Genomic DNA, 12,749 nt, shown 5'->3' on the forward strand with positions numbered 1-12,749 from the left:
TAGTTCTTTAGACATCCAATGGGATGTTTGGGGCATGTTCAGAAGTGCAACGTTGTAGAACGTTTCAGATAGAAATATATTTCCTAGAACACTTTTCCAATTGACATAGGGAGAATCTCAATTACGTACTCCTCGCGTCTTCTCGCCTCCTCAAACCCCATTGGAGGAGAAGGTCAGAGGTGTGGGGAACTCTGGCATTCGCATTCGATGAGTTTTGAGGAGAGAGGACGCGAGGAGTATGCAATTGAGATTCTCCCATAGAATATGATTTGTTCTGTGCGTCCGAGTTCTACGTTGGGCGTTTTGTAACGTCGCACCTTGCCCCAGGAATGGAACGTCAACCCCGCCACTGCCAGACATTCTGACTGTTCGGCTAGGTCTCTGCGAGATACTGAAGCTGAGCGAGTGTATCATTTTAAAGTTTCCTATACGATTTGTTATTGTAATGATTAACGCTTGAATCGTTTTATTGCGACAACTGTTTACTCGCATTTTGGGGTTGTTGTGAAGAAACGGGGGGATTCAACTTCAGCGATTCCGGAGGTCCATTTTGTTATTTTTGTGAACCAAGCTGTTTTTTCCTCTGAAGCTTTTATGGTGTTAGCGGACATATAGCTTGTTGGCTTTGTTGCGTGGGCTAAAATACATGGCGAAAGAAGATTGAACAAAATAAACCACGACAACACCTATCAGTATAGCATTGTTAGCTATATGCATATTGTCTAGCTAGTACGTAAGCTAACGTTATCTAGCTAGCTACAGGCTGAAAGCTAGCAACAGTGATGAATCATTTTGAGCGACAGCCTTTGAAGAAATAAGCGAGGACCATTCAAGTGGTTGAGGTTTGTAGCTAGTTCATCAACAAAGAGAAAGCGAAATTAAATCTGGCAACTAGTAACGTTAGGCTACCTCTGTCGAAATATATACACCTGGACAAACGAGATATCTTGATTAGCTAGCTAACGCCAACTGCATTACGAATTTTGGGACGAGCTAACTAGCTATCTGGTCAGCTCGTGCGATTCTTGGCTAGATTCAAGCTTGCAAAAACGGACAAAGAGAGGACCAACGTAAGCCAATATTTTTGTCAGCATTTAGAATCTTCCTCATTCATCGTATTTGGAAAGAAAAACCATAAACAAGGAATTGACATGATGTTTCCACAATCCAGACATTCAGTAAGTGGATTTCATTTAATATTCAGACGCACTTGCAGGTTTTTTGGGGGATTCTTTTCTGCACTGAACTTGTTTGTGTGCGCGTGCTAGTTACATTGTATCTCGCTAGGTAGCTACAATGAGCAGACAGTGTTACTTTGTATTATATCAAATGTTTTTGACATTACTGTTTTTATGCTTTCAGCATGTCACTACACCAAGAAAAGAGGATTGTCAAATTTAGTTTAAGCTCTGAATTAAACAGACACCCCCGGGGTAATTTGATTACCAAACCAGATAGTTACTCATGCGTAACCACCAGCGTTTCTTATTTTGCCTATTTACTTGTGCTCATACATTTGCATGCCTATGTTGAATGCGATTTCACAGTTTGTTCTTTTACACTAATTAATAATCATGCTCACGTCCAGGTTTTTGCATCAAACATCAGTGAAACAATTCCAAGATTTGTTCTGTTCAGTACAGAATCAACATGATTTGCATTGTAAATTCATTTGGATTGCAAGCCAGATGGGTAATGTAACTAGAGAGGATGGCTATTTTACTCTAGACACAAGCCCAACACAGTCATGTATGCAGTGCAGAGATGACATTGAAGAAGTTGAGGCTTTGCAGGGATGGTACAGGAACTACATTCCCAACTCTTATTTTGACCTTGGATTCAACCTCAGATTTGCTTTGGAGATGCTGGGAGGGGGCTGCTGGTTATCAACTTTCCCCAAAAGTTCTTATTGACTTGCCCAAAAGTACCTTCCATGGCAACATTCAAGGATAAGCCCTTCATTTTACCCTCTGAGTGAGACTTGGTTCATGTCCAATGTTGATTAAACTTCCGAAATCAGAACTGCCAGATTTTATGTTATTTCCTTTGACAACAACAATGACTGATGTCAACATGATCCTCTTGACCAGGGATGGGAAACTCCAGTCCTTGGGGGCCAGAGTGGTATCACACTTTTTCCTCATCCCTAGCAAACACAGCTGACTTAAACTATACTGAACAAAAATGTAAACGCAACATACAACAATTTCAAAGACTTTACTGAGGTACAGTTCATATAAGGAAATCCGTCAATTGAAATAAATGTATTAGGTCCTAATCTATGTATTTCACATTACTGTGAATACAGATATGCATCTGTTGGTCACAGCTACCTTTAAAAAAACACAATTAGGGGCATGGATCAGAACCAGTCAGTATCTGGTGTGACCACCATTTGCCTCATGCAGCGCAACACATCTCCTTCGCATGGAGTTGGTCAGGCTGTTGATTGTGGCCTGTGGAATGTTGTCCCACTCCTCTTTAATGGCTGTGCAAAGTTGCTGGATATTGGCGGGAACTGGAACACGCTGTTGTACATGTCAATCCAGAGCATCCCAAACATGCTCAATGTGTGACATGTTTGAGTATGCAGGCCGTAGAAGAACTGGGACATTTTCAGTTTCCAGGAATTGTGTACAGATCCTTGCGACATGGGGCTGTACATTATCGTGCTGAACCATGAGGTGATAGCAGCGGATGAATGGCACTACAATGGGCCTCAGGATCTTCAACTCAAATGTATTGGTCACATACACATGGTTAGCAGATGTTATTGCGAGTGTAGTGAAATGCTTGTGCTTTTAGTTCCTCTCTTGTCCCGGTATCTCTGTGCGTTTTAAATTGCCATTGATCGAATACAATTGTGTTCGTTGTCCGTAGCTTATACCTGCCTATACCATAACCCCACCGCCACCATGGGGCACTCTGTTCACAACGTTGACATAAGCAAACCGCTCGCCTACACAACGCCATACACGTGGTCTGCGGTTGTGAGGCTGATTGGACATACTGCCAAATTCTCTAAAACAACGTTGGAGGCGGCTTATGGTAGAGAAATCAACATTAAATTATCTGGCAACAGGTCTGGTGGACATTCCTGCAGTCAAAACTTGAGACATCTGTGGCGTTGTGACACAACTGCACATTTTAGAGTGGCCTTTTATTGTCCCCAGCACAAGGTGCACCTGTGTAATGATCATGCTGTTAAATCAGTTTCTTGATATGCCACACCTGTCAGGTGGATAGGTTATCTTGGCAAAGGAGAAATGTTCACTAACAGGGATGTAAACAAATTTGTGCACACGTATGGAAGATTTCTGGGATCTTTTATTTCAGCTCATTAAACATGACCCCAACACTTTACATGTTGTGTTTTTATATTTTTGTTCAGTGTAATTGCATTCTAAACTGAAGATCTTGATTATTGGAGTCAGGTGTGTTAGCTGGGGCTGGGGCATAAGTGTGACACCAATAAGGTCCCTGAGGACTGGAGTTGCCCATCCCTGCTCTTGACAATAAAAATTCATAAGTGAGGTATCCATCTACCTGAGTATGCAGAATAATAATGAGGGGTAGAGCTGGTACTGGCTTGTGATTCATGGCCTGCAACCCAAATGTAGCAGGTCTATATAGTGCCTTGACGTGGGTAATGGAACACATATTTCCAAGCATGAAAACAAATAACTATTTGGTGGTCGGTTGCCTTCGATGACTGGAATAGGCCAACATCCAGTTTATTTCCCAAGTTTCCATGGTAACAGAAACTTTGGTCTATGGAAAAAGCGGGCTCTCTCCCCATGGTCACATAACTGACACATTTGTGTATACATTTAGGTAAAAAATGAACACTGCAGTAAACGTCCATTTGAAATGTTCACATCACTCATGCTAAACTGAGCTCAAATATAACTGAAAAGGAAAGCTTGGGAATAGAATGTAGGTAAATACAATTGCAAGACTATGTTGCCACGGTGCACTTGCTCCATAGCAACGATTTGTCGTCGCCAGTTCTAACACAGAAGGGGTAAGAGTTGTTTGCTCAGGCTAGAGCCTGGATGTCTCGTGACATGAATGGTGTGCCTTTTTGCATCAGTCAGTGCAGCCGCGGCATGCAGCTCTGATCTGAGGCTGGCATTGTCTGAGAGGACCGCTCCTGCCACTTCACACCTCATCAGTGTGCAGAGGAGAAGTGAAGAGCTCCTAATTGTGTGAGATCTTACTGGCTCCCACTCCCCAGAACCCTTCCGCTGACTGCGTTAAACTCAGCATTAGAGTTCAACCTGATTACAGTTGGTGGGTTGCCTCTTTACGTCTCCCCGATGTCTCTCACCCCCATCAGGAGTGGAACAGCTTGTGTGATTGGAGATACTTTTGGGTTGCAGGCCTATTTATCATCTATAAAGACTGGCTGTGTATGAAAATACCCATACTAGCGTACTGTATACTATGGACTCAACGTCTCATACTATTTAGCACGTACCGTTTAGTCAGAATTATGCAGTATTCCATGAAGTAGCACCTCCTGACTGGCTGAGTAGGTGGGGCGGGGTAGAGGTGTGTGTGAATTTTTCCAAATTCAACAGACATGCATGCATTAACCAGCCTGATAATGGCTCATTTCCAATTTGATTAATTGCTCTAAACTCTGAATAGAAATTATAGGCCTACTCAGGCTGGTTGTAGGCAGACTATCACAGTCAACCTATACCATAGCCCATCTGCTATTTAAAAAAGACTGAAGACAGAAACTGATCATTTGGTTCTATTTCAACATTTATTAGTGAAACCAAAGTGCTGTAACATAAATTAAATCAAATAGCCTAATACACACACCTTACATTTTTCAAATGTATCAAAAGGCTATTTATTGCACAGAAACGTGGACAGTCGGGTGCATTGCAAATTCAGAACCGCCAGACAGCAACATAATAAACTAAAGCGCTGATCATTGGAAACAAGATCAGAATGACTGCTAAGGCTTGATCCATAAATTAAATAATGAAATAGGTAGCCTACAAAACTAAAACGATCTATATGTTCAAATCAAAAGGCCTGATTTAACATGACATTAATAACGCAGCCACATCCTGAGTACCCGGTACCGACACATTCGAAAATCAAAAGATGGTTTAGTTTAAAAGCTCTAAGACCAAGAGAACAAGAAACACTTTTCAATGAGAACAGAGATCCACTTTGAAGAAAAAAATACGTATACTTTCAAAGATTTAGCCTACGATGCAATACTCGATCTTTTTAAGGAGAACAATAACTATTTGGCCAACATTTGTACACCACCCATTCAGCATTTTTTTTGTTTGGCTACTTGAAGAACTTGGGCCTAACATTCACAGCCCACTTCTTCCAATGCATTGTGGGAAAGTGTATCGAATTCTACCAGATGGCCGAAATGAGTATAACGTCCTGGCATTTAAACCATACTCAATTTGCGAAAATTAATTTACTATAAAAAAAAATTCCCATACTGATAATGCATCATGCACGATTGCGTTATTTCCTGCAATTTGTTGATTTCGGCAGGGCATCCCTATATCTAATTGAACAGCTGTTGTCAAAGCCGAAATGAGTATGACATCCGGGCATTTTAAATTATACTTGATTTTCAAAATATCGCATACTATTGAACTTTGCATACACAAACGGCTTACTATTTTAGGACGCAAGTTTGGGTATTCGGCTACGACCACTGACTTTTACCCTCCTAACAAACTGGTGTTAAGCAGAACTTCCAATAAATAAAATAACATGTATACTGATCAAAAATATAAACGCAACATGCAACAATTTCATTTTTGTTTTACAGAGTTACAGTTCAGATAAGAAAATCATTCAATTTAAATAAATTATTTAGGCCCTAATCTATGCATTTCTATGGACTCCCTCAACTTGAGACACATCTGTGGTGTTGTGTTGTGACAAAACTGCACATTTTAGTGGCCTTTTATTGTCCCCAGCACAAGGTGCACCTGTGTAATGATCATGCTGTTTAATCAACTTCTTGATATGCCACACCTGTCAGGTGGAAGGATTGTCTTGGCAGAGGAGCAATACTCATTAACAGGGATGTAAACAAATTTGTGCACCAAATTTGAACTCAATAAGCTTTTTGTGCGCATGGAACATTTCTGGGATATTTTATTTCAGTTCATGAAACATGGGACCAACACTTTACATGTTGCGTTTTATATTTTTGTTCAGTGTATTTGCTTTAATGTTGATTTTGCTAAAACCAGAAATTTGATTCTGGGATTCCATCCACTTTTCTGGAATTCCAATTACCCTTTTCTGGAATTCCAATGACCCTAGGCTGGAGAAGATGCCTTGGTGCGGTAGCTAGCCAGTCATCTCTGATGTGATGCACTGTAGTTCAGTCATCTTTACCAAGGTGAGAACCTGGCCATTTGTCGCTTGTTTCCCCCCTAATCCAATTCAGTGCCCTTATGCTACCTGATTAGAGTATTAAGACCCAACACACAGGATAAAAAAAACGGGTGACAATGGATTTAGTGCGACGCTTTGCGAGAGCTGCAGCAGTTTGTTCACCCTTGGAGTATAAGTAGTCAACGTTGCACCTCCACCCAGTGAAGCCCTCGTCAAATCAAACTGAACAGTGCTGCTGGCTGTGCTGCCACAGGCCCTGTGGTTGGAAATATGTGACAGCTATAGATATGACTGTCAGAGATTAGAACCGTCATGATGGAAGACTTCAACTGCAGCCTGACAGGGGAGATGGATCTCTCAAACTCACCCAGCTCAGAAATGCCTCAAAGGTGATTTAGCTAGGAGTGCTTAAAGCAGAGTATTTACCCCTCATATATTTTAGTAATTAGCCTAGTATATTCCATGTTATCATGGTAAATCAATTCAATTGAAGATATTTTGCCTTCATCCCCCATGCAATTAAGGTGTTATAATTGTAATGGGTTTAAGAAACTGAATGGTGTAGGATCCATGCAGGAGTGTAGCAGTTACAGCACTATCACTCATCTTTCAAACCCCTGTTACCAGCGACAACGGCAGGTTAGACCCAGGTGTATTTGCATACATTTGGTTGTGGGGGACTAACACAGATAAACAAATGGCAGATGATGATGGACTGTTGATAGATGACCCAGGGAAAATATTAACACAGTTTAAATAATGAATATGCATTTTTTTTTCTAAAGAGCTCAATCACTATAATGGGTCAATAGAATCCATTGGTTTAAGTGAAGAAATCTTCATTTGGAAGTGGCTGCGGTCTGACCCATATGATTGCATTTACCATATTGTGTGGAGCCTGTTTAAACTTATGCATCTATAAAGCAGTTTCTGCTCTAAGTAGAACCCACAGAACAGCATGTCACCACTGCTGCTAAATGTAGCAGTATGGGAGTAAAATCTCACAAACCTATTGGCTATACAGCAATGTTGGCTGTGACTCACAGGTTTTCATGAACACACACACACACTCACACATCTTCCCTGCTTGTCGCCCTTTATCATGCGTTTCCTCCCAGATTTGATGTAGTGGTGGGAGGGATGGGGGAAGAGGGTGCACAGGCATTATTAAGCCCACTTGAATTAACAGAACAGCCCCCAGCCTTTTCTCTAAAGCCTCCAGCTGGGGGAACTTAATCCCAATGGTCCCCTGTCTCGCCCATTAAACAAACTCCCTCCCACCCCTGCTCAATCGCTCTGTTACACACACAGTGCACCACACTCACTCACTCACACACACACAGTGAACACAAGGGCACCCTCTTCACCTGTCTCTAGCCAAAGCTGACATCCACTCATCATTGCAGTAATGATTGCACACACATTTAAATGAAATCAATGTTGCCCATGTCTTTCATGCTCTCCCATACACAACGTCATTAACAAGGGTACAGACACTTCTTCAAATAACACAGTTTATGCACGCATACACACAAACGTCCTGACTGGCCTCAAGGGACTTATCTGCGTTTTGTTTCTGGGGAACAAATTGAATGTGGGGCTTGACACACACACAGCCAGCAGATGTCTGGGTTGTTAAGGGCAGAGTCACTCATTAGCATGACAGAGGGCCCAGAGCCCCACCTCCCCCCACTCTGCGGGGGGCACAGCTATTGAGGGCAAGCCACGGGTCACAGGTGATATTGATTTTTCTGGAGGGCCACACTGGCTGATTTTCAAATGACTGTGGGATTGGGACAGTCTCCAAGTCCCCATCATAAATACACACATTCTAAGCAGGAAAGGCACACACACACACACACACACACACACCTCCCCTTCCTGTCAGAGTTCATACCTGCCAATTTTGGAGGACTAACACAAAAGACTGGTTCTGCCCCCCAAAAAACATTTATTTCAATGGTGTTGAAAATGTTACTTTGCCACTGCTGCAAATGTGTAAAATTTTTGGTGTTCTGATTAGCTCCTGGTTAGAATTCATTACTTCTTAAATCCTCTGAGTAGTGGAAGAACCACAGCCTTGTTGAATGTGTGAAAAGCATTGCTATTGTGCTGCCAAGAGGATTGGTTCTGTTACTTGTTATTCCGAGACTTGAAGATTGCATGAAGAGACACCTGTTATAGCCCTCCGCCCAGTGCCTTTCTGACCACACTCTGTGTGAGTGATATTTGTGCAGGTGGATTTTATGAGCCTCGGTTTTGTGTTCATAAATGATTGCATGCTTTGTGTGGGTTGGCCTTTTGTTGTCTGTATATCCCGTAGAGAAAAGGACAAAGTGGAGGATGTTGGCAAGAGGGAGAAGAAGCAGAGCATGATGAGGATGGTGTGTGTCAGAGATGGTCTGTATGTGGGAGGAAGGGGTATGGAGGGCGGTTAAGGTTACTACAAGCATAACTCAGTTGATCTACATGCATGCACATGGGTGGAGTGGGATTTTTTGGAGTAGGGGACACCTTTTGATAACATGATATCCTTGCCGGTCCCACTCCCATTCACAAGGGGGCGATAGCAATGTTTTTTTTCTGTCTTTTAATTTTGTGAAAACAAGAAAGAATCACCTTCCCTTGCTAGTAGTAGCTAGTGGCAGCCTGTTTAGCTGGCGTTGGCCTGGCTAAAAACATAGCAAGCTAGCTAGCCTTTTTAGATTCCCACATCTCCATGTGAAATAATCAGATTTTATAATACCGAAATATGCCCTGGCAAATATTCTTATACTTGCCGGTGTAACTTAAAACATTATCCCAGTTTGATATACTGCTTGTGTATTCATTCCCATATCAGCTAAAAATAGAACGTCATGTTTTGGTCATGGAGTAAAAAAGCACATGGCTAGCTAGTTGCCTATAGCAGGGTCTACCATTTCACAATAGCCTGTAATAATTAGTTATTACTTCTAAACAAAATACCTTTTTGGGTGGATTCTTCTTGTTTGGTTTACTGTTTGAACAGTCGCTGAGATTATATTTGGTTATCAATGCAACATGGGCTACTTTGACGAATAGCCTATAGATCAGATCAAGGAACCAAGCGACAACACTGCCCCCACGGCTGCGGAAGGAATGATACGGCGCATCTACATTTTTCAGGTAATAAAAAGGTATGTTGAATGTCGGAGTCTATTACAAAGGACCCGCCCCCTTTTATGACAAAACGGCATTGCAACACTCCGAAGCTTGCGTCTGCGTAGAGCTTGTACTAAGCTTTAGAAGTGGAGCGGCAGCTGCATCAGTATTCCAGCGGTGGCTGTGTGTGTGCGGGGGGAAACCGCACCCCTGAGCAGGGCTGGGCTGGAACAAAGCGTCTCGGCGGGGGTGCTTTTTGATTGGCCAACCCCGGCACAGGCCCCAGACCTGCCAGAACACAGGCACTGCAGAGGCCAGACAAGAGAATTAGCTGTACTCCCTCCAGACAGGCAGGGCAGGAGAAAGAATGGAGCAACAAAACACCTCATCCTGGAGCTCATTGAAAACCCCAGAGATCTACGGCAGGTAGCCCTCCCAGACTGAGCTGTAGGTGCCCAGGTCTAGGCTGTGGGTCAGCTGGGTCTAACTAGCCAGCCAGCTACGGTCATTGTTCAGAAAATAGGAGTCAGGGTGCAGAGGAGGGAGCATTTTAGAATGCAGGTCTGTCCACTTATTTTCTTTCTCAACGTGGGAGTAATCATCGTACCTCCCTTTTGGACCCTTGTAAGTAATAACCTGGGTTTTTACAAACAGGCATCAATCACAGGCATAACCACACTCTAATCTCACAGCCTCCTTCACCAGGCCATTTTTTATCTCCTATGATTTCCCTACCTGCAACCCTGTTTCCCCTCACTGCTTTCCCCACTCATGACAAATTGCCCATCTTGCCTTGCAGTCTTTCCTGGCTTGTTGCAGTCCCTGTGCTCTTGCTCTGGCTTGTGTTTGTGTTAGGGTTTAATATTTTCACAGTATTTTCCAAATGTTCCATCCCGAGAATAAAATACTTTTCTTCCGGGTAACCTGGTATTTCCAGCCAAAAACATGAAGTGTCATTATAAAGCATATAAATGTCTGGATTTGATCAGCATGAAAATTCTAACCTGATGCTACCTGAGCCTGATGAGCCATTAGTTAAATACATTTTATGAGCCCTACATTAACGACATTTAATGATCCGAGAGAGAGAAAGACCCCCCCACCCCACTGGTTGCCCTCTAGGTTACAGAGAGCTGGTAGTCCCATCCACCAAACTACCAAGTGTGAAACAGGGAAGGGACTTAGGGGGTATGCTAATTTGGTATAGAGCAGACCAAATTCACTCTATTAGATTAATCTAAACAGGAACATTTTACATTTGGCTAGAAATTCAAAAGGAAATTATCTCAACAGAAAATGTCCTCCTGTGTGTTAACTATGAAGACAGCTTCTCAATCCTGGAGGGGTAAATCAATAATTTCCAGGGACATGTACTAGTCTGTGCTGACCTAAATGCCAGAACTGGACAAGAACATGACACCCTCAGCACACAGGGGGACAAACACATACCTGGAGGTTACAGCATTCCCTCTCCCATATGCCCCCATAGGCACAACTACGACAACATAACCAACAAAAACGGGTCACAACTCCTGCAGCTCTGTCGCACACTGGGTATGTACATAGTCAATGGTAGGCTTTGAGGGGACTCCTATGGTAGGTACACCTATAGCTCATCTCTTAGCAGTAGTACTGTAGACTACTTTATCACTGACCTCAACCCAGAGTCTCTCAGAGCGTTCAGTCAGCCCACTGACACCCCTATCAGATCACAGCAAAATCACAGTCCACTTGAACAAAGCAATACTCAATCATGAGGCATCAAAGCCAAAGGAACTGAATAATATTGAGATATGCTATAGATGGAAGGAAAGTAGTGTGGAAACCTACCAAAAAACAATTAGGCAACAACAAATTAAATCCCTTTTAGACAACTTCCTGGACAAAATGTTTCACTGTAATAGTGAAGGTGTAAACTTGGCCGTAGAAAACCTAAACAGTATATTTGACCTCTCAGCTTCCCTATCAAATCAAAAAATTTCAAACAGAAAACCGAAGAAAATTAACAATGACAAATGGTTTGATGAAGAATGCAAAAACCAAGAAATTGAGAAACCTATCCAACCAAAAACATAGAGACCCAGAACCTGAGCCTACGCCTTCACTATGTTGAATCACTAAAACAATACAGAAATACTCTACGGAAAAAGAAGGAACAGCATGTCAGAAATCAGCTCAATGTAACTGAAGAATCCGTAGACTCTAACCACTTCTGGGAAAATTGGAAAACACTAAACAAACAACAACACGAAGAGTTATCTATCCAAAACAGAGATGCATGGATAAACCACTTCTCCAATCCTTTTGGCCCTATAACCAAGAACAAAGAACAAACAGCAAAAACATATACGTGATCAAATACAAATCTTAGAATCAACTATTAAAGACTACCTTAACCCACTGGATTCTCAAATTACATTGAATGAACTACAGGACAAAATACAAACCCTCCAACCCAAAAAGGCCTGTGGTGTTGATGGTATCCTCAATGAAATGATAAAATATACAGACCAATTGGCTATACTTAAACTCTTTAACATCATCCTTAGCTCTGGCATCTTCCCCAATATTTGGAACCAAGGACAGATCACCCCAATCCACAAAAGTGGAGACAAATTTGACCCCAATAACTATGCGTCAACAGCAACCTTGGGAAAATCCTCTGCATTATCATTAACAGCAGACTCGTACATTTCCTCAGTGAAAACAATGTACTGAGCAAATGTCAAATTGGCTTTCTACCAAATTACGGTATGACAGACCACGTATTCACCCTGCACACCCTAATTGACAAACAAACCAAAACAAAGGCAAAGTCTTCTCATGCTTTGTTGAGTTCAAAAAAGCTTTTGACTCAACTTGGCATGAGGGTCTGCTATACAAATTGATGTAAAGTGGTGTTGGGGGAAAAACATACGACATTATAAAATCCATGTACACAAACAACAAGTGTGTTAAAATTGGCAAAAAACACATTCTTTCCACAGGGCCGTGGGGTGAGACAAGGATGCAGCTTAAGCCCCACCCTCTTCAACATATATTTCAACGAATTGGCGAGGGCACTAGAACAGTCTGCAGCACCCGGCCTCACCCTACTAGAATCTGAAGTCAAATGTCTACTGTTTGCTGATGATCTGGTGCTTCTGTCCCCAACCAAGGAGGGCCTACAGCAGCACCTAGATATTCTACACAGATTCTGTCAGACCTGGGCCCTGAGAGTAAATCTC

General features: G+C 42.3%; 1 protein-coding gene across 2 annotated transcripts in view; it reads left to right on the forward strand.

Moving 5' to 3' along the window:
• The first annotated feature begins 207 nt into the window (after window positions 1–207).
• LOC121533503 (TLE family member 5) overlaps window positions 208–12,749 on the forward strand; it is a 46,702-nt gene continuing 34,160 nt past the window's right edge. The window contains exon 1 of one of the 2 annotated variants that reach the window (XM_041839494.2): window positions 208–1,178. In XM_041839494.2, coding sequence (XP_041695428.1) covers window positions 1,152–1,178 — 27 coding nt within the window. In that variant the 5' untranslated portion in view covers window positions 208–1,151. The remainder of the gene's footprint in view (window positions 1,179–12,749) is intronic. The other variant, XM_041839495.2, reaches the window with a different exon arrangement.

This window comes from Coregonus clupeaformis, chromosome 20 (genome assembly GCF_020615455.1).
Source record: "Coregonus clupeaformis isolate EN_2021a chromosome 20, ASM2061545v1, whole genome shotgun sequence".
Lineage (NCBI taxonomy): Eukaryota > Metazoa > Chordata > Actinopteri > Salmoniformes > Salmonidae > Coregonus > Coregonus clupeaformis.